The sequence below is a fragment of the Ascaphus truei genome, chromosome 13, assembly GCF_040206685.1.
Source record: "Ascaphus truei isolate aAscTru1 chromosome 13, aAscTru1.hap1, whole genome shotgun sequence".
Classification (NCBI taxonomy): domain Eukaryota; kingdom Metazoa; phylum Chordata; class Amphibia; order Anura; family Ascaphidae; genus Ascaphus; species Ascaphus truei.
The window spans coordinates 6263194-6290519 of record NC_134495.1 but is presented as its reverse complement, the minus strand read 5'-3'; the positions used below and the strand labels follow the sequence as shown (position 1 = coordinate 6290519).

General features: G+C 47.4%; 1 protein-coding gene across 1 annotated transcript in view; it reads left to right on the top strand.

Moving 5' to 3' along the window:
- CCDC63 (coiled-coil domain containing 63) overlaps positions 1-27036 on the top strand; it is a 30388-nt gene extending 3352 nt beyond the window's left edge. The window contains exons 3-10 of the mRNA XM_075567876.1: positions 664-783; positions 1544-1725; positions 5777-5964; positions 9359-9576; positions 18185-18259; positions 18571-18763; positions 25461-25667; positions 26803-27036. Of these exons, the coding sequence (XP_075423991.1) occupies positions 664-783; positions 1544-1725; positions 5777-5964; positions 9359-9576; positions 18185-18259; positions 18571-18763; positions 25461-25667; positions 26803-26960 (1341 nt within the window). The 3' untranslated portion in view covers positions 26961-27036. The remainder of the gene's footprint in view (positions 1-663; positions 784-1543; positions 1726-5776; positions 5965-9358; positions 9577-18184; positions 18260-18570; positions 18764-25460; positions 25668-26802) is intronic.
- Positions 27037-27326: the final 290 nt, after the last annotated feature.

The following is a 27326-nucleotide window of genomic DNA, read 5'->3' as shown; positions in this document are numbered from 1 at the left end:
CCACTCCCAGCTGCACATCAGTAACTATCCTCACACTGATGAGACACCAAAGTTTCGAAGCAGCTGTCTGTGAGTACGGTTACTGGCTCTGCACTTCTTTATCCCAGGATGTGCTGACAAAGCTGTGTAATACGGCAGGCATTCGCTTATGGGATCCGTGTTAAAATGGACAAGAAGCAAAAGGTGACACTGAGCGCTCATTTGCATGTCACTACCCAGAACCCCTGGCTGCAGTGGAAGCATTGCATGCTAAGGGGTAATGGGGAAAGGCAGGTTTGCAGACCTGTCTGAGACACGTGTGAATGTGCTCACAGGGGGTATTTTTTGTTTAATGGGCAATAGAGGAAGCGGCTCAGTGAGTACAGACACTGACTGGCACTGAGAGTTTGAAGCAGGGGAGCCTGGTTCAATTCCCGGTGTCGGCTCCTTGTGACCTTGGGCAAGTCACTTTATCTCCCTGTGCCTCAGGCACCAAAAACATAGATTGTAAGCTCCACGGGGCAGGGACCTGTGCCTGCAAAATGTCTCTGTAAAGCGCTTCGTATAACTAGCAGCGCTATACAAGAACATGCTGTTATTATTATTATCAATAGAACATGTCAGTTATACTTGTGTCCCTTTGTCTGTAATATGTATGTAATATGACGTGTATGTTTTATGCAGATTAAAGAAATGGAAGAAAAAATTAGCAGCCAGAAAAGAATTGTCTCTGGTGTGACAACTATTAATCGAAGTCAAAATTTGAATAAGCGGATCAAGATGCTGGAGGCCCAGCTCGATCATGTACGTATAATAATAATAATACGTATGTATATCACGTTATGTGTCAGAATGATGTGCAAAGGGCATTGGGTACATTTTTAATCTTGACAAATGATGACAATTGAAACCTCAAAATTCCCCATATGATCATCCTCGCTCAGTTTCACCCAAATGCAATTCAACCTAATGTCCAGTTTTCCAAATATAATATAGAGGTTTGCATAAACCTCATTATTTTTAATTATTCTGTATTCAAAAGATGACCACACAATGTTGGGGAAACTAAAGTCAAATGACTTGAATCTGCTTTAGCAATGTATGTAAAAGAGACGAGTCCGGCAGAGACGGTGCAGATAACCCGGTGTTTGACATACCGGGGGAGAGGCGTTGTTATCCGGCATGAGTGTACGTACTTCCAATATTGCCCTGTTGGCATCAGCTTGTGATTTGAGGAATGTCAACAGGATGAGTTAGAGCAGGGGCGGCCATCTCCCGTCCTCAAGGGCCACCAACAGGTCAGGTTTTAAGGATATCCATGCGTCAGCACAGGTGGCTTAATCAGTGGCTCAGTTCACTGATTGAGCCACATGTGCTGAAGCCCCACACCATTACCCGCTATGGTTAGAGTGAAAGTGAGCCAAAGAAAATACAAACGGGCCAGATTTAACGCACGAAGCACCTGGAACGCTGTGCAGTCTGATTGAATATTTCTGTGGCAGCCAATTACGTGTACATTTGTATAATAATAAGCACTGAACCTGCTCCGCAATGTGTGTCACAGGTCACAACAAATTTCAACATGATGTTGGTCATGAACGCGAAGCTGAGGAAAGACATTGACCACTTGCGTTCCCAGAGAGGAGCATTCGACGCGTTCTACCAGAAGCTCCTGAAGGAGTTACATCAGCAGAAGATCGCCATGGACGCTGTGATTGGACAGTCTATGCAGGCACATGACCAAAGGTAAGTGCGCTTTATGGAGGACACTGGTAACTATGTGGAACAGGGGTGGGCAACTTCAAAGACTGTGCCACTGATTGAGCCACGTGTGCTGAAGCAAGGACTGAAACAGTTACAGACCAGATTAAAATGTGTGACAGCCTTAGATTTGAAAGAACTTAGACTGGTGGTGGATGTAAGAGTCTCTGGTATGTATGTATGTATGTACCATATGTACAGTATGTATGTACAGTATGTATGTACAATATGTATGTATGTACCGTATGTACAGTATGTATGTAAAGTATGTACATTATGTATGTACTGTATGTATGTACTGTATTGTATTGTATGTCTTTATTTATATAGCGCCATTAATGTACATAGCGCTTCACAGTATTAATGCATGTGGTAATCAAATAAATAACAGAGAATGTGAATAAGTGCTTTAGACATAAAAGTTAAATTAAGGAAGAGGAGTCCCTGCTCCGAGGAGCTTACAATCTAATTGGTAGGTAGGGAGAACGTACAGAGACAGTAGGAGGGAGTTCTGGTAAGTGCGTCTGCAGGGGGCCAAGCTTTATGTATCATGTATTCAGAATATCCACAGTGCTATTCATATGCTTCTTTAAGCAGGTGTGTCTTAAGGTGGGTCTTAAAGGTGGATAGAGAGGGTGCTAGTCGGGTACTGAGGGGAAGGGCATTCCAGAGGTGTGGGGCAGTCAGTGAAAAGGGGTTTAAGGCGGGAGAGAGCTTTAGATACAAAGGGGGTAGAAGGAAGACATCCTTAAGAAGAACGCACGAGTCGGGATGGTGCATAACGAGAAATTAGGGCTGAGATGTAAGGAGTGGCAGAAGAGTTTAAAGCTTTAAAAGTGAGGAGAAGAATGGAGTGTGAGATGCGGGATTTGATCGGAAGCCAGGAGAGGGTTTTCATGAGGGTGATGCTGAGAGAGATCTAGGAAAGAGTAGAGTGATTCTGGCAGCAGCGTTTAGGATAGATTGTAGGGGAGACAGGTGAGAGGCAGGAAGGCCGGACAGCAGGAGGTTACAGTAATCAAGACGGGAGAGAATGAGGGCCTGAGTCAGAGTTTTAGCAGTCGAGTAACAGAGGAAAGGGCGTATCTTTGTTATATTGCGGAGGAAAAAGCGACAGGTTTTAGAGACGTTTTGAATGTGAGAGAGGAGTCGAGTGTGACCCCTAGGCAGCGTGCTTGGGCTACTGGGTGAATGATAGTACTCCCAACAGTAATGTGGAAGGAGCTAGTAGGGCCAGGTTTGGGAGGAAGTATGAGGAGCTCTGTTTTAGCCATGTTGAGTTTAAGGCGGCGGAGGGCCATCCAGGATGATATAGCAGAGAGACATTCAGAAACTTTGGTTTGTGCAGCAGGTGTAAGGTCGGGTGTTGAAAAGTATATTTGTGTGTCGTCAGCATAGAGGTGATAATTAAACCCAAAAGATGTTATTAGGTCACCTAGAGAGAGTGTGTACAGAGAAAAGAGAAGGGGTCCCAGGACAGAGCCCTGGGGTACCCCCACAGAGAGATCAATAGAGGAGGAGGTGTTAGCAGAAGGGACACTGAATGTACGATGGGAGAGGTAGGATGAGATCCAGGATAGAGCTTTGTTCCGAATACCAAGAGTATGGAGAATGTGAAAGAGAAGAGGGTGGTCCACGGTGTCAAATGCTGCAGAGAGGTCAAGTAATATGAGCAGAGTGTAATGACCTCTGTCTTTGGCAGCATGGAGGTCGTCAGTTATTTTAGTGAGGGCTGTTTCGGTGGAGTGAGCAGTGCGGAAGCCAGATTGTAGAGGGTCTAGGAGAGAATAGGCAGTGAGAAAATGGAGCAAGCGAGAGAATACAAGACGTTCAAGGAGTTTAGAGGCAAAAGGCAGGAGGGAGACAGGTCGATAGTTAGAAAGACAGGTAGGGTCAAGCTTGCTGTTTTTGAGTAATGGTATAACTGTTGCATTTTTGAAGGAGGATGGAAAGGTTCCAGAGCAGAGGGAAGAGTTAAAAATGTGTGTGAGCGTAGGGATTATAGTAGGAGCAAGAGGTTTTAGGAGATGGGAGGGAATGGGGTCAAGAGGGCAAGTGGTAGAGGGCGAAGAGGCGATCAACAGCGACACACCCTCCTCTGAGACAGTGGAAAAAGAGTCAAGGAAGGCAGGAGGAGAGTTAGGAAGAGGTGTAGGATGGGAGGAAGAAACAGAGGGGATGTTCTGCTGTATGGATTCCACCTTTTCCTTAAAATAGTCAGCAAAGTCCTGAGCGGAGATGGAGGAAGGAGAGGCAGCTGAGGGTGGTTTGAGTAGAGTATCAAAGACAGAGAACAGTCGGCGTGGGTTAGACTTGTGCGTGTTGATAAGTGAAGAAAAGTAGGCTTGTTTAGCTTGCGAGAGGACAGAGTTGAAACAGGATAGTATAAATTTGTAGTGAAGGAAGTCTGCGAGAGTATGAGATTTAGTCCAGAGGCGTTCAGAGGAATGACTGGAGGAACGCAGCATGCGCGTGTGGGAATTTAGCCAGGGTCTGGGGTTAGAAGGGCGAGGGTGGCAGAGAGAAAGCGGGGCATGTAGATCAAGAGAGGAGGACAAGGCAGAGTTGTAGTTCCTGACCAGGTTGTCAGGGTCTGTAGCAGAGCTGAGAGAGGAGAAGGAGGAGCATAAAGTGGACTCAAAGTCAGGTAAGTGAATAGAGTGCAGGTTTCGGCAGAACCGGGGAGATGGAGGTGGAGGAGGGGAGAAGCGAGATAGAGAGAATGAGATGAGGTAATGGTCAGAGAGAGGAAAAGGGGAAATGGAGAAATTGGAGAGAGAGAAGTTTTTAGTGAAAACCAGGTCTAAGTAGTGGCCATCCTTGTGGGTGCTGGCTGCAGTCCACTGTTGAAGGCTAAAAGAAAAGGTTAGAGAAAGAAAGTGGGAAGCCCAAGGGAGAGAGGGGTCATCAATGTGGCAATTGAAGTCCCCAAGGAGAAGAACAGGGGAGTCTGAGGAGAGAAAGAAAGAGAGCCAGGATTCAAAGTGAGAGAGAAAGGCAAAAGGGGGATGAGTAGAGGTAGGTGGGCGATAGATGACCGCCACATGGACAGGGAGAGGAGAGAAGATCTGGACAGTGTGAGCCTCAAAGGAGGGAAAAGCAAGAGATGGATAAATAGGAAGGGTTCAGTAACGGCAGAGAGAGGAGAGCAGGAGCCCCACGCCTCCACCCCTGCCATCAGGGCGCGGAGTGTGGGAGAAGGAAAGGCTGCCATAGGAGAGGGCAGCTTCCAGAGCAGAGTCAGACTGAGTGAGCCAGGTCTCAGTTATAGCAAATAGGAGCAGAGAGTGAGAGAGAAAGAAGTCATGCACAGAGAGGAACTTGTTAGAGAGGGAGCGAGCATTCCAAAGGGCACAGGAGAAAGGGAGAGAGGAGGGAGGGTGGCAGGGGATGGGTATGAGGTTGGTATGTATGTATGTACAGTATGTATGTACTGTATGTATGTATGTATTTGTTTATATTTATATTGCGCCTACCATGTGCGCAGATCGTCACAAAGATAATACAGCACAGGGAATTCTAATAATACAATAAACGCAGCAAAGTCAGACAATAGGAAAGGAAATCCCTGCCCCGGAGAGCTTACAATCTAAGTGGTATGTTGGGAGAGTTACAGAGACAGCAGGTGAGGGAATAAGTGCAGTAGATGGCAGTGCTTGGGCACAATGGTTGGTAGGGGCGACGGTGAGTGTGGGACAGTCACCCCCCCTCCCCCCCGGCAGTCAGCACTTCAACTGCACCACCTGTGCTGAAGTAGGGATATCCTGAAAATCTGACCTGTGGGGGGGGGGGGGGGGGGGAGGACTGGAGTTGAGATCCCCCTGGTCTAAGCAGATCTCCACTTCTAAAACAAGGTTGAAATGTGCTGTGCTGGCAAAGAGCGAACTGCTCATTTTTGCAGCTTAGATTCATACAGTATACGTTGCAAGGCCCTTTGGCAGTGAAACTGGGTGCAGCAGACGTGCCTGGGAGTATTTCTAATAGATACAGTAACACAGGAACTATATGACGTGGGAAATATCTTCCCCGTGTTTAGAGAAGAAAATCAAGCTCGGATCCAGGCCATGAAGGAGAGGTGTGCCAAAGATCTCAACCAGTATAACATCGAGATCAAGGAACTGGTCCGAACCTTTGACCATGAGAAAAAACTCCGGGGATTTATGCAGATCAAGTCTTTTGACCGCTCAGAGTTGGATGGGGAAGAAATTAGATTAAAGAGAGAAGGTATTGAAGGAGTTGGATATCTCCCAGAAAGTGCCATCTGCTCTGTTTCTTCATCCTTTTGGGCTGATCATGTGACATAGAAACCCATAAGAGAACTTGGAATGAGTGTTTAAAGCAGCCGCCCGAGCTGCCGTTTTAATCCCCTTTTAATATGTGCATCAATATAATGTATGTATGTCTTTATTTATATAGCGCCATTAGTGTACATAGCGCTTCACATTAGTAATACACGTGACAATCATATAAATAACAAATAATACAAATAACATATATATCTATAGCTATATAATCTAAAATCTTGTTTGTGAGTGTCCGGAGACCATTTGCTTGGTCCGTCGGTCCGCCCGCCCTCCCACGGCTCTCATTGGCCGGTGTGTCTGCCCCCCCCCGGCTCTCATTGGCCCCCCAGAACACGCTCTCTCCTGCTCTCTCCTCCCACAGTCTGCTCCCTTCCCCGGCGCTCTCACACTCCTACAGGCCGCTCCCTTCCCCGGCGCTCTCACCCTCCCACAGTCCGCTCCCTTCCCTGGCGCTCTCACCCTCCCACAGCGCTCTCACCCTCCCCCAGGCCGCTCCCTTCCCCGGCGCTCTCACCCTCCCCCAGGCTGCTCCCTTCACCGGCTCTCTCACTCTCCCCGGCTCTCTCACCCTCCCAAAGGCTCTCACCCTTCCCACGGCTCTCACCTCCCTACGGTTCTCACCCTCCCCACGCCTCTCACCCTTACCCGGCTCTCACCTCCCATAGGCCACTCCCTCCCCCGGCTCTCAACCTCACCCGGCTCTCTCAACCTCACCCGGCGCTCTCAACCTCACCCGGCGCTCTCCCTCACCCGGCGCTCTCCCTCACCCAGCGCTCTCCCTCACACACACCGCACCCTCACCCGGCGCTCTCCCTCACCCGGCGCTCTCACACAGCGCTCTCCCTCACCCGGTGCTCTCACCCGGCGCTCTCACCCTTCCCCGGCGAACTCACCCTTCCCCGGCGCTCCCCCCACCCTCACAGAGCACGCTCTCTGCGGCTCTCCCCTCACAAAGGCCGCTCCCCATCCCCGAGAGCGCTCCTCCGGCTCTCTCCGCCTCTCCCGTGCAAGGCGCAACACCTCCTCACTGGAGCCTCTCAGCCTCGCCGGGGGTCACGGACACCGCTGAGGAGCCCGAGGTGGAGGAGGAGCGCGGCCGGGTGCAATGTGAGGAAACGCAGGGGAATGGGTAATTTACCGCGTCCCTGACTCCCCCCCCCTGCCCTTTGCCCCTGCCCTCCCTCCCCCTGCCCTTTGCCCCCTGCCCTCCCTCCCCCTGCCCTTTGCCCCCTACCCTCCCCCTGCCCTTTTCCCTCCCTCCCTCCCTCCCTGCCCTTTGCCCTCCCTCCCTGCCCTTTGCCCTCCCTGCCCTTTGCCCCCCGCCCCTCCCTGCCCTTTGCCCCCCGCCCCTCCCTGCCCTTTGCCCCCGCCCCTCCCTGCCCTTTGCCCCCCCCCAACCCTCCCTGCCCTTTGCCCCCCCCGCCCCTCCCTGGCCTTTGCCCCCCTGCCCCTCCCTGCCATTTGCCCCCCCTGCCCCCCCCGCCCCTCCCTGCCCTTTGCCCCCCCTCCCTCCCCTTTGCCCCCCCTCCCTCCCTGCCCTTTGCCCCCCTCCCTCCCTGCCCTTTTCCCCCCGCCCCTCCCTGCCCTTTGCCCCCCCCGCCCTGCCCTTTGCCCCCCCTCCCACCCCTCCCTGCCCTTTGCCCCCCCTGCCCTTTGCCCCCCCGCCCCTCCCTGCCCTTTGCCCCCTCCCGCCCCTCCCTGCCCTTTGCCCACCCCCTGCCCCTCCCTGCCCTTTGCCCCCCCGCCCATCCCTGCCCCTTGCCCCCGCGCCCATCCCTGCCCCTTGCCCCTCCCTGCCCCTCGCCCCCCGCCCCTCCCTGCCCCTCGCCCCCCGCCCCTCCCTGCCCCTTCCCCCCGCCCTTCCCTTCCCTTTGCCCCCCCTGCCATTTGCCCCCCCTGCCCTTTGCCCCCCTCTTCCCTGCCCTTTGCCCCCCTCTTCCCTGCCCTCCCCTCCACGCCCCTTGCCCTTCCACACCCCTTGCCCCCCTGCCCTTCTACGCCCCTTGCCCCCCGCCCTTCCACGCCCCTTGCCCCCCCCACCCTTCCACGCCCCTTGCCCCCCCCACCCTTCCACACCCCTTGCCCCCCCCACCCTTCCACACCCCTTGCCCCCCGCCCTTCCATGCCCTTGCCCCCCCCGCCCTTCCATGCCCCTTGCCCCCCCCCGCCCTTCCACGCCCCCTGCCCCCCCCACCCTTCCACGCCCCCCCCACCCTTCCACGCCCCCTTCCCCCCCGCCCTTCCACGCCCCCTGCCCCCCCCCGCCCTTCCACGCCCCCTGCCCCCCCCCGCCCTTCCACGCCCCCTGCCCCCCCCCGCCCTTCCACGCCCCCTTCCCCCCCCGCCCTTCCACGCCCCGTGCCCTTCCACGCCCCCTGCCCCCCCCACCCTTCGACGCCCCCTGCCCCCCCCCCGCCCTTCCACGCCCCCTGCCCCCCCCCCCGCCCTTCCACGCCCCCTGCCCTTCCACGCCCGGGCAACGCCGGGTATATCAGCTAGTTATATATAAAATACAATCCACACAATGATAAGTATTTAGCTAAGTTGACGATTGTCCTGTGATCGATCGGCGAGGATTCATCTTGGGGGTTCACTAAATGGCTGCAGAGGAGTATTGACTCATTATCTGTGGCTTTGCAAATGGTTGCTATAGAAACAAAAAAGGCTTGTTGCATTATAATACATAAAAAATGTCATTCAGAGTTGTGAAGAAGGGTTAATCTGTACCTGACACATTGTGCCTTGTTGGTCTTATATTTAATATATGGTCTGAAGACCCTTTCTATACGGGCAGCTGCGCCTATCTCTTATTGGGTCTAAGAGTGGATTTCTCTAGAATGGTATAGTTAAATAATATTATAATGTATACTATTATATATGATCACATATAATAAAATAGCACAGTATAGAATGGACAATTAGCACCTTTCGAGTTTAATCCGTTGTTGCATTGCCAGCCTGCCCGGCAGAAGGGTTAAGTTACAGCAACAAAAAGCATTTCGAGCGGGGTTCACTAAATGGCAATATGGTGGCAGTTAGCGCTGGATTGGGATGTGAAATCCCACGGCGGCACTTAGTCAATCCAGGTCTCTGAGGTCTATAGCTTTTGAATGCTGTGGTTTCTGTGGCAATCCATGGTTGCTACTTTTATGCATCCCTGTGGCCATGTTTTTTGTGGCTTGGTATCTCAGCAACAGAGTAACACAGACACACACGAAATAATATTGAACAACATTAACGTGCTGCAAGATACAAACCTGGGCAACCCGACACACGTTTCGTCTTCCACAATGCTCAATCCTTCTATTTTACAGCCTTGGCCGAAGAAAAGGCGTTAAAGGCGAGAGCAGATGTCATTGAGAGCTACCAAGTAACGTATAAACAGCTGGTGGCGCTGAGCGGAGAGGAGGACATGGAGACTCTGATCGGGCAGTTCGTTGAAAACGAGGAGAAGAACTTTGCCAGCTACAGTTTTATGAATGAATTGAATAATGAAGTGGTGAGACTGCAGGAGAAAATAAAAGTCCTTGAGGTGGGTGATACATATTATACTCAGCAGCGCTGTACGTGCCATGTCTCAGGCACACGTCCTTGCTTGGTAGAGCTGATATTTGATGCCAAATTTGACCCACTTCAGAGGCTGTGATGTTACCAATACAGCATTTCCCTTCCGGATACATTGTGCCAGAATATTCTACATAGAACTAACTGCTGGTCTGTTATCTATTACTGGACATCATAGTAAACCATGTGACAATGTAATATGTGTGTGTGTGTGTGTGTGTGTGTGTGTGTGTGTGTGTGTGTGTGTGTGTGTGTGTGTGTGTGTGTGTGTGTACATCGACATACTATTATAATTATCTTTCTTTATTTTAATAGTCAACAAGTTTTGCAGAGTAGCATTAAAATCAATTAACATCAATTAACGCATCATAACACAATGGGTCAGGAGATATAAATGTGTGTGTATGTTTCATAGTTACATGGTTACATGGTTACATAGTAGATGAGGTTGAAAAAAGACATGCGTCCATCAAGTTCAACCTGTGCTAAATTTAGACGACAGACACTTTATCCTATATCCGTACTTACAGCATATTGATCCAGAGGAAGCAAACAAACCCCAGAGTCATATCATCCAATGCTGTCTCATAAGGGGAAAATAAATTCCTTCCTGACTCCAGTAATTGGCAATCGGATTAATCCCTGGATCAACATCCTACTCATGTTTACTTATTTGGTATATCCCTGTATACCTTTCCTATCTAAAAAGATGTCCAACCTTTTTTTTTAAACATATCTATCATATCTGCCATCACAGTCTCCATGGGTAATGAATCCCACATTGTAACTGCCCTTACTGTAAAGAACCCTTTTCCTTTGTTGCTGGTGAAATCTCTTTTCTTCCAACCTTAAGGGATGGCCCCCGTGTCCTTTGTACTAACCTCGGAAAGAATCGTTCTTCTGAAGGTTCCTTATGTTGTCCCTGAATATATTTGTATATAGTTATCATATCCCCTTAGACGCCTCTTTTCTAATGTAAATAAATCTAATTTAGCTAGCCTCTCCTCATAAATCAGATTATCCACCCCCTTTATTAATTTGGTGGCTCTTCTCTGCACTTTCCCTAGTTAAATAATGTATTTTCTAAGAGTGGTGCACAAAATCGTACTCCATACTCAAGGTGTGGTCTTACTAATGTTTCTCCTTCCCCTTCTAACTGTTACCCAGCTACCTACCTGCTCCTCACTCCCAGCGCCACCATCTGCACCATTAGTCCCAGCCAGGACCTGCTCAGTGAGCTCTAAACCCCTTTCAAGATTGCCAATGTCCCTCAATATTGCAAGTGTCCTCTTCAGATCAGCAATCTGAGACTCCAAAGCGACCCCCCGCTCACACTTCCCACAGCGATACGCTCCCTGGAACAGCTTCTCTAAGTGCACACACGTGACAGGATGGCCACTGAGTGGGAGTCTCAATCCTGATCATTGTTGCAACAATAGAGTTATAAATTCTAACAATTTACTGTACTTCAATATACTATATCTTGCTTAACTCTTTCTTCCAACTACTTCTGGTTCTAACTCAACACTTAATACAAACAGCACTTGAAATCAACAGGTAATTCAATCACACAGATCAGGACACGCAATATACACACATAGTGAGTGTGTGTGTGTGTGTGTGTCCAGCCAGCCAATAAGGAATATCACTTGTGAGCACATTCACATGTTTTAGACAGGTCTGCAACCCTGCCTTTCACCATTATCACCTAGAATGCAGTGCTTACACTGCAGTAAGGGATTCTGGGAAATGACATGCAAATGAGCACACGTGTCAACTTTTGCCTGAAATCCATTTTTACATGGAACCCATATAAGCAAATGCTCTGCTGTTCACACAGCTTTTAAGCACAGCATGGGATAATTTGCATGTAATTTCCCAGAATCCCTTGCTGCAGTGGAAGCACTGTATGCTGGGTGATAATGGGGAAAGGCAGGGCTGCAGACCTATCTAAGATATGTGAATGTGCTCACAAGTGATATTCTTTATTGGCTAACACACACACACACACACACACACACACACACACACACACACACACACACACACACACACACACACACACACACACACACACACACACACACACACACACACACACACACACACACACACACACAGCCTGAATGTAATTACTGGACCTGTAACTGAATAAAGAGCAAACCTTGGCTGTAGTCATCTGTGTTACCTTCTCGTCACACTGAAAGTAAACCCATTAGGACTGGCCTACCCAAGAGTCACCCCTACAGCATCCTCTGCCCCTACAGCATCCTCTGCCCCTACAGCATCCTCTGCCCCTACAGCATCCTCTGCCCCTACCGCATCATCTGCCCCTACAGCATCATCTGCCCCTACAGCATCCTCTGCCCCTACAGCATCCTCTCATCTGCCCCTACAGCATCCTCTGCCCCGGCAGCATCCTCTCATCTGCCCCTGCAGCATCCTCTCATCTGCCCCTACAGCATCCTCTGTCCCTACAGCATCCTCTCATCTTCCCCTACAGCATCCTCTGCCCCTACAGCATCCTCTCATCTGCCCCTACAGCATCCTCTGTCCCTACAGCATCATCTGCCCCTACAGCATCCTCTGCCCCTACAGCATCCTCTGTCCCTACAGCATCCTCTCATCTGCCCCTACAGCATCCTCTGCCCCCACAGCATCCTCTCATCTGCCCCTACAGCATCCTCTCATCTGCCCCTACAGCATCCTCTGCCCCTACAGCATCCTCTCATCTGCCCCCACAGCATCCTCTGCCCCTACAGCATCCTCTCATCTGCCCCCACAGCATCCTCTGTCCCTACAGCATCCTCTGCCCCTACAGCATCCTCTCATCTGCCCCCACAGCATCCTCTGTCCCTACAGCATCCTCTCATCTGCCCCTACTGCATCCTCTGCCCCTACAGCATCCTCTCATCTGCCCCTACAGCATCCTCTGCCCCTGCAGCATCCTCTCATCTACCCCTGCAGCATCCTCTAATCTGCCCCTGCAGCATCCTCTCATCTGCCCCTACAGCATCCTCTGCCCCTACAGCATCATCTGCCCCTACAGCATCCTCTGCCTCTGCTGCATCCTCTGCCCCTACAGCATCCTCTGCCCCTACAGCATCCTCTCATCTGACCCTACAGCATCCTCTGCCCCTGCAGCATCCTCTCATCTGCCCCTGCAGCATCCTCTCATCTGCCCCTGCAGCATCCTCTCATCTGCCCCTACAGCATCCTCTAATCTGCCCCTACAGCATCCTCTGCCCCTACAGCATCATCTGCCCATACAGCATCCTCTGCCCCTACAGCATCCTCTGCCCCTACCGCATCATCTGCCCCTACAGCATCATCTGCCCCTACAGCATCCTCATCTCATCTCATCTGCCACTGCAGCATCCTCTGCCCCCTGCAGCATCCTCTCATCTGCCCCTACAGCATCATCTGCCCCTGCAGCATCCTCTCATCGGCCCCTACAGCTTCCTCTCATCTGCCCATACAGCATCATCTGCCCCTGCAGCATCCTCTCATCTGCCCCTGCAGCATCCTCTGCCCCTACAGCATCCTCTGCCCCTATAGCATCCTCTCATCTGCCCCTACAGCATCCTCTGCCCCTGCAGCATCCTCTGCCCCTATAGCTTCCTCTCATCTGCCCCTACAGCATCCTCTGCCGCTACAGCATCCTCTGCCCCTATAGCATCCTCTCATCTGCCCCTACAGCATCCTCTGCCCCTGCAGCATCCTCTGCCCCTGCAGCATCCTCTCATCTGCCCCTACAGCATCCTCTGCCCCTACAGCATCCTCTGCCCCTACAGCATCCTCTGCCCCTACCGCATCATCTGCCCCTACAGCATCATCTGCCCCTACAGCATCCTCTGCCCCTACAGCATCCTCTCATCTGCCCCTACAGCATCCTCTGCCCCTGCAGCATCCTCTCATCTGCCCCTGCAGCATCCTCTCATCTGCCCCTCTAGCATCCTCTGCCCCTACAGCATCCTCTTATCTGCACCCACAGCATCCTCTGTCCCTACAGCATCCTCTCATCTGCCCCTACAGCATCCTCTGCCCCTACAGCATCCTCTCATCTGCCCCTACAGCATTCTCTGCCCCTGCAGCATCCTCTCATCTGCCCCTGCAGCATCCTCTCATCTGCCCCTGCAGCATCCTCTAATCAGCCCCTACAGCATCCTCTGCCCCTACAGCATCCTCTGCCCCTGCTGCATCCTCTGCCCCTACAGCATCCTCTGCCCCTACAGCATCCTCTGCCCCTACAGCATCCTCTGCCCCTACAGCATCCTCTGCCCCTACAGCATCCTCTCATCTGCCCCTACAGCATCCTCTGCCCCTGCAGCATCCTCTCATCTGCCCCTGCAGCATCCTCTCATCTGCCCCTACAGCATCCTCTCATCTGCCCCTGCAGCATCCTCTAATCTGCCCCTACAGCATCCTCTGCCCCTACAGCATCATCTGCCCCTACCGCATCATCTGCCCCTACAGCATCATCTGCCCCTACACCATCCTCATCTCATCTCATCTGCCACTGCAGCATCCTCTGCCCCCTGCAGCATCCTCTCATCTGCCCCTACAGCATCATCTGCCCCTGCAGCATCCTCTCATCTGCCCCTGCAGCATCCTCTGCCCCTACAGCATCCTCTGCCCCTATAGCATCCTCTCATCTGCCCCTACAGCATCATCTGCCCCTACAGCATCCTCATCTCATCTCATCTGCCACTGCAGCATCCTCTGCCCCCTGCAGCATCCTCTCATCTGCCCCTACAGCATCATCTGCCCCTGCAGCATCCTCTCATCGGCCCCTACAGCTTCCTCTCATCTGCCCCTACAGCATCATCTGCCCCTGCAGCATCCTCTCATCTGCCCCTGCAGCATCCTCTGCCCCTACAGCATCCTCTGCCCCTATAGCTTCCTCTCATCTGCCCCTACAGCATCCTCTGCCCCTACAGCATCCTCTGCCCCTATAGCATCCTCTCATCTGCCCCTACAGCATCCTCTGCCCCTGCAGCATCCTCTGCCCCTGCAGCATCCTCTGCCCCTGCAGCATTATCTGCCCCTGCAGCATTATCTGCCCCTGCAGCATCCTCTGCCCCTGCAGCATTATCTGCCCCTGCAGCATTATCTGCCTCTGCAGCATTATCTGCCCTGCAGCATCCTCTGCCCCTGCAGCATTATCTGCCCCTGCAGCATTATCTGCCCTTGCAGCATTATCTGCCCCTGCAGCATTATCTCATAACTTGGAACCCGTTACATACATCGCGTAGCCAAGTTATTTTTCAGACAATTCTGTAGAAAAATAACAAGACTGAGTATCTGCAGTAACTATATATTCTATTTATAATCTATTCAATCCTTAAAAATGAAGTAACTAAGAAATAGTTGCATCTACAGCTCCTCAGCTCTCTAATAATCCATTATATTTGCCCCTTAAATCCAGCCGCAAAATCGATAAACACAAGAAACTACAGAGAATAACGTGGAACTGGCTCATCAGAAACCGAGAGAATTCCCTTTGTGTTTGACACTGCATTACAGGGGCCTCTGGCAGTGAAGGTGTTAATACACGCACACTGTGCTTTTCATGTTGGCAGCGGGGGGGGGGGGGGGATGGCGTTTGGAGGGGCGACGGGCAGCTGTTACTTGTGGGTGACTGTACAGCTTTGTAGAGGCATTGCCACACAGAAAATGCAAACCAGTAACTGCAAGCCAGGAACATGATTCATATGTAAAGAGCTATTCTGGGGACCTAGTGTGTGTGTGTGTGTGTGTGTGTGTGTGTGTGTGTGTGTGTGTGTGTGTGTGTGTGTGTGTGTGTGTGTGTGTGTGTGTGTGTGTGTGTGTGTGTGTGTGTGTGTGTGTGTGTGTGTGTGTGTGTGTGTGTGTGGCGCTCCCCAGCAGTAATACACGCGACACTCATAGAAATGATAAATAATACAAATAACACATAAATGAGGGGCAGGAGAGTGTAAAGCTTTAAAAGTGAGGAGGAGAATTGAGTGTGAGATGCGGGATTTGATCGGAAGCCAGGAGAGGGATTTCATGAGGGGAGATGCTGAGACAGATTTAAGAAAGAGTAGAGTGATTCTGGCAGCAGCGTTTAGGATAGATTGTAGGGGAGACAGGTGAGAGGCAGGAAGGCCGGACAGCAGGAGGTTACAGTAATCAAGACGGGAGAGAATGAGGGCCTGAGTCAGAGTTTTAGTTGTTGAGTAACAGAGGAAAGGGCGTATCTTTGTTATATTGCGGAGGAAAAAGCGACAGGTTTTAGAAATGTTTTGAATGTGAGGGGTGAATGTGAGAGAGGAGTCGAGTGTGACCCCTAGGCAGCGTGCTTGGGCTACTGGGTGAATGATAGTACTCCCAACAGTAATGTGGAAGGAGGTAGTAGGGCCAGGTTTGGGAGGAAGTATGAGGAGCTCTGTTTTAGCCATGTTGAGTTTAAGGCGACGGAGGGCCATCCAGGATGATATAGCAGAGAGACATTCAGAAACGTTGGTTTGTACAGCAGGTGTAAGGTCGGGTGTTGAAAAGTAAATGTGTGTGTCGTCAGCGTAGAGGTGATATTTGGATCCAAGAGATGTGATTAGGTCACCTAGAGAGAGTGTGTAAAGAGAAAAGAGAAGAGGTCCCAGGACAGAGCCCTGGGGTACCCCCACAGAGAGATCGATAGAGGAGGAGGAGGTGTTAGCAGAAGAGACACTGAAACTACGAGAGAGGTAGGATGAGATCCAGGATAGAGCTTTGTTCCGAATACCAAGAGTATGGAGAATGTGAAGGAGAAGAGGGTCGTCCACGGTGTCAAATCCTGCAGAGAGGTCGAGTAATATGAGCAGAGTGTAATGACCTCTGTCTGTCTTTAGTATCACTCAACTTTAATGGAGCTGCCACACCAGCTGCACAAAACCATATCATCCCATTGGCGTTAGAGGAGTTGTAATATGGTCTATGTACAGATTTATGTAGGATGGTCTAATACAGGGGTGCGCAAACTGGGGTGTGCGCCCAATTCTTTTCGGGGGCGTGGCGCTTAGAGGCCCCGTGCGCTTCCCGAAGGCATATAAATGAAATACCTTGGCTCAGACGGATTCTGGCATCGCGTTGACGTGATGTTACATGACGTTGTGATGTCAGAACGCCAGAGCCAAGGTAATGAGGGGGTGCGCGAGCATTGGGGGAAATCCGGCAGGGGGGCGCAGGGGAGAAAGGTTACGCACCCCTGGTCTAAGATATATAATGATCCGAAAAAAGACAGAAACCAGAGAACCTGCACACCGATGGCAGTAAAGTAACAGGAGGGAGAAGAAGTAGGGAATATAATTGTATAGGACCAACATATAGTTGATCAGTTCTAAGCTTTCATGGGTTCATCATCAGTTGGACTAGACTCATGCTGTAGACCTGCCATGTGAGACAGCTGATTGAGGTGTCTTCCATAGCAAAGAAAGAAGTGTAGGCAGCCATGTTGGTCCTTTCTTCCATGTAGTAACAGAGGAGAAGGAGTAGGTAGTATGATACCTCTCATTGGACCAATAGACTTTCGAACCTCACAGAGTTCTTCCTCAGGTATTCCAGAGACCTCCTGACTAGTGTGTAGCCCTGAAACGCATGGGCATGTAATCCCGAAATGCATGGGCATGTAATCCCGAAACGCATGGGCATGTAATCCCGAAACGCATGGGCATGTAATCCCAAAACGCACGGGCATGTAATAGAGAAACGCATGGGCATGTAATAGAGAAACGCACGGGCATGTAATAGAGAAACGCATGGGCATGTAATAGAGAAACACATGGGCATGTAGTAGAGAAACACATGGGCATGTAATAGAGAAACGCACGGGCATGTAATAGAGAAATGCACGGGCATGTAATAGAGAAACGCATAGGCATGTAATAGAGAAACGCACGGGCATGTAATAGAGAAACGCATGGGCATGTAATAGAGAAATGCACGGGCATGTAATAGAGAAACGCAAGGGTATGTAATAGAGAAACGCATGGGCATGTAATATAGAAATGCAAGGCATGTCATCCCGAAACGCATGGGCATGTAATCCCGAAACGCATGGGCATGTAATCCCGAAACGCATGGGCATGTAATTCCAAAACGCACGGGCACGTAATTCCAAAACGCACGGGCACGTAATTCCAAAACGCATGGGCATGCAATTCCAAAACGCACGGGCATGTAATAGAGAAACGCACGGGCATGTAATAGAGAAACGCACGGGCATGTAATAGAGAAACGCATGGGCATGTAATAGAGAAACGCATGGGCATGTAATAGAGAAACGCATGGGCATGTAATAGAGAAATGCACAGGCATGTCATCCTGAAACGCACAGGCATGTCATCCCGAAACGCATGGGCATGTAATAGAGAAACGCACGGGCATGTAATCCAGAAGTGCTTGGGAATGTAATCCTGCAATGCATTGGCATGTCCATCATTTTCTAATTCTTTGCTATGTTGTGATTTTCTTTTTCTCTTATTTTGTACGTTTTTATATTTACTTAAATTAAAAGATACATTCCCCTTTTTGTACTGTTTTGCTATTCTGGTTACATTTTTCTTCTGTCGGTCTAGGATGAAATTATTAATTTGCAGTCCCAGCAAAACCAATCTCTTGAGGAGACACATGTTACCCTTAAACAGGTGGAGGTAAGAGATTGACCGTGTGCATGCTTCTAGTTACACCCCAACTACATATAAACCACACAAAACATTTTGCTTTTCATTCATTCCTCACTTTTGTATAGTTAGAACACGTGTACACATTTGCCTGCGGTGAAATCAGAACACACAATTTGTGAGGCCTCGCAGTAAGTACAACTCTCTTGTGTAAGTCTTCGTCAGGTACCAGTCTCACCATCACGGAACCGCCATCTCAGCCATTAAAACGCCACCAAACTCACTAACAGATGTCCCTCCCCCCTTGGGCTTCTCTCTAACTGCATTTACTTTGTGTCCAGGCAAAACTCCAAAAGACCACTGAAGATGCTAACATTTATGAGCAAGGATACAAGGAGAACAACAAGCTTCTCGACCAGCTGATAACAGCGGTGGACAGTCTATTCACAACTTTCCACTGTGACCCCTCGTCCGTGAAAGAGTTGCTGGGAGGGAGTGAGGGACTCACATATTTAAATGTAATGCAGTATTTCAGTAAGTATTGCTTAGTTTCACCTCAATGTAGCAACATAGTAGCAATAGCGTAAGAGCACGTAACTACATAACTGCATCTCTGCTGTTTTATGTTTGTTTTATCATTGGACCCTTGTTGTGCTATCCATTGATGCCTCCCGTAAGACTTATCAGTTTAACACTTTTTTTTCCATCCGATTTTCTCTCTTTTCATCATTTTTGATTTTTAGAAAAATATATCAAAAACATTAAAAAAAAAAAAAACACACACATTGAAAAACAAAATCAGCAAAACTACAACAAACCCCCCAAAACCTTCAACAACGACCTGAGAAAACCAAAGGAGAAAAAAAGGCAATGCAATAAAAGAGTAGGCCAGGGTGTCCAACTCCACTGCTCAAGGGCCCTGCTTCAGCACAGGTTGCACAGTGATAATGACTGAGCCGCTGATTGAGCCGCCTGTGCTGAAGCAGGAATATCCTGAAACCCTGACCCGCTGGTGGCCCTTGAGGACCGGCGTTGGCCGCCACTAGACGTAGAGCTTTAGCTTTTCTGATTTCTTAACACAAAAAGTCCTGAAGCCGTGGTGAGAGGTCAACTTTCCGATCCTGCGTCAAATCAATGACCGCTGACTTGAATGGCAGTTACCGCCTTTCGGGCGCCGTGTCCCACATCCCAGCTTCATGGCGCCCGGATAACGTGGGAGTTACGTACTCTGTGTTAACGCCGTGTAGCCGGCATATTATTTAATACCCCCTCTTTTTGTGTCTGCATCAAACCTAACCGATTTGGTGACACCTTAGTTACTTTTCACGCAAAGGTTCTCCGGCAGACAGGGTAAGGCCAGAGGACACCTGGAGGTGTAACTGATGTTCAAAAATGGGAGAAGAATTTCGGGAAGAATCCTTACAGCAGTGACTACAATCCTTCTTCAACAAGTGGTACCCGGCCGGCACCCAACATCAGGTCAGCTGTATGATAACGGCCCACTCCTGGTTCTGTATTCCTTTTCGCTGGTCCGCTAAGCTTGGATAGAGTAAGGTCTAATGGAAGACCACACTGGACCTTTATCACACAGCTGAGCTGGAGTAAGTTAGCGTGTAGAGAATATGGAATTACCCAGTATACCGAGGCTGCTAACAGGTAGTGCACACACTTTATGGCAACTTGATTGAAGAGAGACCCAGCAATGATTAATGAAACAATAAGCCTCCGGTATTGAAAACAGGGAGTTGGGTAATAGTAAGCCGGATAGAGGTACAGGGGGACACCTCCCTAAGGGGCGCCCCCAAGTAAATCACAGCCCGGCACTAACCGCCTCAATAATCTCCCTGAAATACCGCGTGGAGGTTAGGAGTACTCACGAAAAAGCCGTCCCTGTTGGTGCAGGGAATTCTGCAGCGGCTTCCTCCTCTGGTGTAGCTGGCGTCAGCGTGCTCCGCCGGAAATGATGACACAGGAAGAAGGGGGTAAGATGGTCCGTGGTTCACAGCAACTTCAGCAGCCAACGCATGGATGTCTAAAAAAACTTTATTGATCGCTAGCAGCAAACATCAGGCAACCACTCTAACATGTTTCGTCCAGGCTATGGACTTTTTCAAAGAGTGCTGATAGTGTATGGCAGCCAAATAGATATAGGGAGTGGTGAGTGTATGCCACCAATAGAAACAGGGAACGTATTTAAACCTCACCTGTGGTAGATTAATCATTAAAGTGGATAACTATCTCCCCAACAATCCCCATAGCAATGGCTGCACAACAAGGTATTTACAACATACACATGAAAAATCTTAAAAACAAAACAGAACATATAATGAATAAATTTAAAAACACAACTACTGATGTTTTAAGTTACCAGCATCATTATTATTATATAAAGCTATATCAATTAATGGAAGTATACAGATGTATAACAAAGGATTTCATATATCTAGTACTTATAAAATCTTTTTTGTACTTATAAAGCATTTTCAGTATCAAGATTCACTTTAAAGGGATATAAACATTTTATCAATTTATTCACATAATTCATATCCATGAATACAGTGGCAACCGCATGACAGACAGTAACTTAATATGTCACCTCCCAGATCACAATGTAATTGGGTGAACACTGTGAACCCACCCCAAAACTTAGCCATTACCCCATCAGGAAGTGTTTCAGTTCCCACTCCTGATTGATGCCGGCCGGATGGAGTGTGTTCAGAGTGTACACCCAATACATTTCCTGTTTATTTAATACCCCCTCTCTATGGCCTCCTCTAGCGTTACAAGGGATATGTTCAATTGCCATATAGGAAAAGTTGGCTATTCCCCCTTTAGGGCATCTGGAGAAGTGTCTGGGAACTGGATGAGACACATCATTCTTTTTAATAAGTCTGACATGCTCGGCAATGCGGGTCTTGACTGGCCGAATGGTTCGTCCCACATACAATTTTTTGCAACCACATCTCAAAAGATAAATGGTGTAGGATGTATTACAATTCAAAAATTCTTTAATAAAATATTTTTTTTCCATTGATGTCAGTTTGGACAAATTTTGTACTATGAACATATTTACACATGGAACAATTTCCACATGCATAAAAACCTTTAGGAATACTACCAATTCTTTTAAGATCAGTTTTAGTTTGAAAGTGACTTGGCGAGAGGTGTGATGCTAGTGTCTTAGCCCTACGGAATGAAAATTTTGGTCCCTTCAAGGTAAACTCAGCAATATCCTTATCAAGGCACAGGGTGTGCCAATGTTTATGCACAATGTCGCATATAAGCTTGGATTGGCGACTATAAGTCGTGATGAATAATGGACTCATATCACTATACTTGCTCTTAGATTGTATGTACCCCTTATGATGTTTGTCTTTTTTCTTTTTATCGAGGATTCCAGGGCGATCCAAAGTCATAGCGTACTCGTATGCTGTCTGGATATCTGTATATTTGTAACCCCTGGCTTGGAATCTCTCAAATAGTGCTTGTGACTGCAAAGAGAAATTCTCGTCATCAGAACATATCCGTCTCAACCTTACAAATTGGGCCCTCGGAATACTTTTGATTAAAGATTGTGGATGACAACTTTTGGCTGACAGTAGTGTGTTTCGGGAGTTTGGCTTGCGAAATATGTCAGTTTGGATTAGCATGTCATGGTCTATGTAAAGGAGCAGGTCCAGATAATTGATGCAATTTATATTTTGTTCATAAGTGAATTTGATATTAACATTATTGATATTAAGTGTGTTTATAAATGCTACAAGTGATGATTCATCGCCGTCCCATATAATAATGAGATCGTCGATGAATCTTTTATAGTAAATAATTTGTGAACGATAAGAATTATTACTGTGATATATATATTGTGCTTCCCATAACCCCATGAATAAGTTTGCATATGATGGTGCAAAACTTGTGCCCATTGCAGTGCCTAATAATTGTAAATAAAAACGTGAATCAAATAAGAAATAATTGTGAGTTAATAAAAATTTAATAGATTCTAATAGAAAAGTGCAAAGTGAAGTGGACAGATGTGATAAATTTAAAAAGTGCGTGATAGCTAATAACCCGTGATCGTGATTAATGATGGAATACAGAGAGATCACGTCAAGGGTGACCCATCTGTATTCTTTTTTCCAGACCAGATCCTTTACATCTACCATGAGGTCCGTGGAATCCTTAATGAATGACGGTAATGCCAGTACCAATGGTTTGAGATAAGAGTCCACATACCGCGATAACCCATCTCCCAAAGATCCAATACCTGCCACTATAGGACGACCAGGAGGGTCGACCAGTGACTTATGGATCTTTGGGAGATGGTGGAATACCGGAATCACGGGATGTGGACTTCTCAAAAATTCAATCTCATGTTTGTCTAATGTACAAAGTATCTTTCCAAATTCAATAATTTCATCTAGTTGACTAATAAAGTCCTGTGTTGGATCCTTTTTAAGAAGTTTAATGTCATACACGGAGATTCATGAACTAGACACCTTGAAGCATAACAAAGACATCATGTTTAGAAATGCTGATAAAGGTGGAGCCCTTGTGGTTTTATCCACCCTACAATACAAACAGGAGGCATTACGGCAGCTAGGGAATCCGGATCAGTATAAACTTCTTAAAAAGGATCCAACACAGGACTTTATTAGTCAACTAGATGAAATTATTGAATTTGGAAAGATACTTTGTACATTAGACAAACATGAGATTGAATTTTTGAGAAGTCCACATCCCGTGATTCCGGTATTCCACCATCTCCCAAAGATCCATAAGTCACTGGTCGACCCTCCTGGTCGTCCTATAGTGGCAGGTATTGGATCTTTGGGAGATGGGTTATCGCGGTATGTGGACTCTTATCTCAAACCATTGGTACTGGCATTACCGTCATTCATTAAGGATTCCACGGACCTCATGGTAGATGTAAAGGATCTGGTCTGGAAAAAAGAATACAGATGGGTCACCCTTGACGTGATCTCTCTGTATTCCATCATTAATCACGATCACGGGTTATTAGCTATCACGCACTTTTTAAATTTATCACATCTGTCCACTTCACTTTGCACTTTTCTATTAGAATCTATTAAATTTTTATTAACTCACAATTATTTCTTATTTGATTCACGTTTTTATTTACAATTATTAGGCACTGCAATGGGCACAAGTTTTGCACCATCATATGCAAACTTATTCATGGGGTTATGGGAAGCACAATATATATATCACAGTAATAATTCTTATCGTTCACAAATTATTTACTATAAAAGATTCATCGACGATCTCATTATTATATGGGACGGCGATGAATCATCACTTGTAGCATTTATAAACACACTTAATATCAATAATGTTAATATCAAATTCACTTATGAACAAAATATAAATTGCATCAATTATCTGGACCTGCTCCTTTACATAGACCATGACATGCTAATCCAAACTGACATATTTCGCAAGCCAAACTCCCGAAACACACTACTGTCAGCCAAAAGTTGTCATCCACAATCTTTAATCAAAAGTATTCCGAGGGCCCAATTTGTAAGGTTGAGACGGATATGTTCTGATGACGAGAATTTCTCTTTGCAGTCACAAGCACTATTTGAGAGATTCCAAGCCAGGGGTTACAAATATACAGATATCCAGACAGCATACGAGTACGCTATGACTTTGGATCGCCCTGGAATCCTCGATAAAAAGAAAAAAGACAAACATCATAAGGGGTACATACAATCTAAGAGCAAGTATAGTGATATGAGTCCATTATTCATCACGACTTATAGTCGCCAATCCAAGCTTATATGCGACATTGTGCATAAACATTGGCACACCCTGTGCCTTGATAAGGATATTGCTGAGTTTACCTTGAAGGGACCAAAATTTTCATTCCGTAGGGCTAAGACACTAGCATCACACCTCTCGCCAAGTCACTTTCAAACTAAAACTGATCTTAAAAGAATTGGTAGTATTCCTAAAGGTTTTTATGCATGTGGAAATTGTTCCATGTGTAAATATGTTCATAGTACAAAATTTGTCCAAACTGACATCAATGGAAAAAAATATTTTATTAAAGAATTTTTGAATTGTAATACATCCTACACCATTTATCTTTTGAGATGTGGTTGCAAAAAATTGTATGTGGGACGAACCATTCGGCCAGTCAAGACCCGCATTGCCGAGCATGTCAGACTTATTAAAAAGAATGATGTGTCTCATCCAGTTCCCAGACACTTCTCCAGATGCCCTAAAGGGGGAATAGCCAACTTTTCCTATATGGCAATTGAACATATCCCTTGTAACGCTAGAGGAGGCCATAGAGAGGGGGTATTAAATAAACAGGAAATGTATTGGGTGTACACTCTGAACACACTCCATCCGGCCGGCATCAATCAGGAGTGGGAACTGAAACACTTCCTGATGGGGTAATGGCTAAGTTTTGGGGTGGGTTCACAGTGTTCACCCAATTACATTGTGATCTGGGAGGTGACATATTAAGTTACTGTCTGTCATGCGGTTGCCACTGTATTCATGGATATGAATTATGTGAATAAATTGATAAAATGTTTATATCCCTTTAAAGTGAATCTTGATACTGAAAATGCTTTATAAGTACAAAAAAGATTTTATAAGTACTAGATATATGAAATCCTTTGTTATACATCTGTATACTTCCATTAATTGATATAGCTTTATATAATAATAATGATGCTGGTAACTTAAAACATCAGTAGTTGTGTTTTTACATTTATTCATTATATGTTCTGTTTTGTTTTTAAGATTTTTCATGTGTATGTTGTAAATACCTTGTTGTGCAGCCATTGCTATGGGGATTGTTGGGGAGATAGTTATCCACTTTAATGATTAATCTACCACAGGTGAGGTTTAAATACGTTCCCTGTTTCTATTGGTGGCATACACTCACCACTCCCTATATCTATTTGGCTGCCATACACTATCAGCACTCTTTGAAAAAGTCCATAGCCTGGACGAAACATGTTAGAGTGGTTGCCTGATGTTTGCTGCTAGCGATCAATAAAGTTTTTTTAGACATCCATGCGTTGGCTGCTGAAGTTGCTGTGAACCACGGACCATCTTACCCCCTTCTTCCTAAGTTAGCGTGTATACCAATGGTCATCTTACAAAGGGCACGCTGGACATGTACGACAGCAGGTCACCCATTCCTGCACGTCATTTTCCTCCATTGATGGTGTTCTTTCATCCTTGCCTACAGGTATCCTCGAGAAGAAGACCGACGAGCTACTGCAGATCCAGGCCTACCTGCATATTAAGGACCTGCCGGAGAAGCCTTGGGATCATTCATCCGTTCGACTCAACCCATTCTTGGGCGGCTCAGACCTCCTTAGTTTGGTGGCGCCCATCAAAATATCTTCACCCGTCCTAGAAGAAGACTTGGAAACGGAGATCACCGATGATCCTGGTAAAACACAATCTACGTTGATTTATGTATCAATGTATTTTCAATCCTTAACCCTACCTGATCATCTTGGGGTTATTTATCCACCGCCATGTCACTCATATTTCACTGATATTATGGAGACCCAACAAGTACATGCAGGAAAGATGGTGGAAGTGGCGCCCGTTGTAGTAATCAGCATGGTAACGCCGGCGCACAAGCAGGTGGTGTACTGTATAGCAGGGGCACGCAAACTTTCTGTGCTGCGCCCCCCTGCCTGCCAGCTCCTATGCTCGCGCCCCCCCCCCTTACCCAATATCCAGCGTCAAATGACGCGTGGGTCACATGACGTCACGTCACACCAACGGCGTAATTTGACGCGTGTTGCTATGGCGCCACACACATCATGACCCCGCTGCGTCATTTGATGCAGCGTTGTCATGGCGAAGCGGCGCAGAGGAAATGTAAGTGAAGTCCGCGCCCCGCAAAAATAATCTTTGCGCACCGCTGCTGTATAGTACAAGGAAATCCTGCGCAAAATGAACCTAACAACATTGTCTTTGGTTCTTTTTACCAGTAAGCATTCTGGGAATCGTAATGATGGTTGTATAAATATGACACACAGGACTGCACGTTACTGACTGCTGCAGCAGGATGTGTGAAGATGCTAAACTCCGTCACAGAGTATCACAGAGTATCACAGAGTATTACAGAGTATCACAGAGTATGCTGTATTATATACACTGCTCTCAAAGCGAGGGCGTACAAAAACTGCACCCAGCTTATCAACAGCAAAAGGTTTCATTTTCTGAAAGGCTACCGGCTGCAAAAGTGGGTGAAAAGAAATACCGGTCCAGATTGATCAAAGCGAACACAATCCCCTAGGGTTTAGTGGGAAAGTTTTACCGTCATTAATGTGGCCAGGAGACTTCGAGAAACAACACCCAAAATATCTCCCACGTGATTTTTAGGGTGACATTGGGCTTGATACATATTGACATGATAGGTAGCCTTTATATAGGGTGTGTATATATATATATATATATATATATCAGAAATTACTTAAGAAATGTAATATTAGTATTTCAAAAGTAAACGAATAAAATACAACAGGAGTGAAACTGACATGTTCACCTTTTGTACGCATTTCTATAAATAGTTCCCAGGATTCTGGACCACACAGATTTGCGGAAGATGGTTCTGCTGGATCTGCTCACCAAGAAACAATTTAAGGGGGCCTCCCTTGACAAACCAGAAGAAACCTATAAATCAAACAAGAGGTACCGCAAGGGCAAGAGGCGGGCAGTGACTGCATAGAGATGCTGGTGAATGCAGTATTACTGCGCAGGCGGTCCTGCGTCGCCTGTACTAACACACGCGTGACTTACATATTCTGCAACTTCAACGAATAAATGATACATTATAACATCCGGGAATACGTTATTTCAATGCGATGTAACTCCAATTACAGTTTGAATATGTGCATATTTAGTAGCTTGGTAACCTATATACAGAATATGCTGTAAAATATGCGATAATCACGCTGATGCTGCTGAATAATGGTGCAGCGATCATAATAGCCGGTTACAAAAATAAACCCAACTAAACGACATTTTATTTTCCCAGCAATGTATTAAGTGCTGGTAGTTATACATTTTACTCAGTTATAGAAGTATTCAGTTT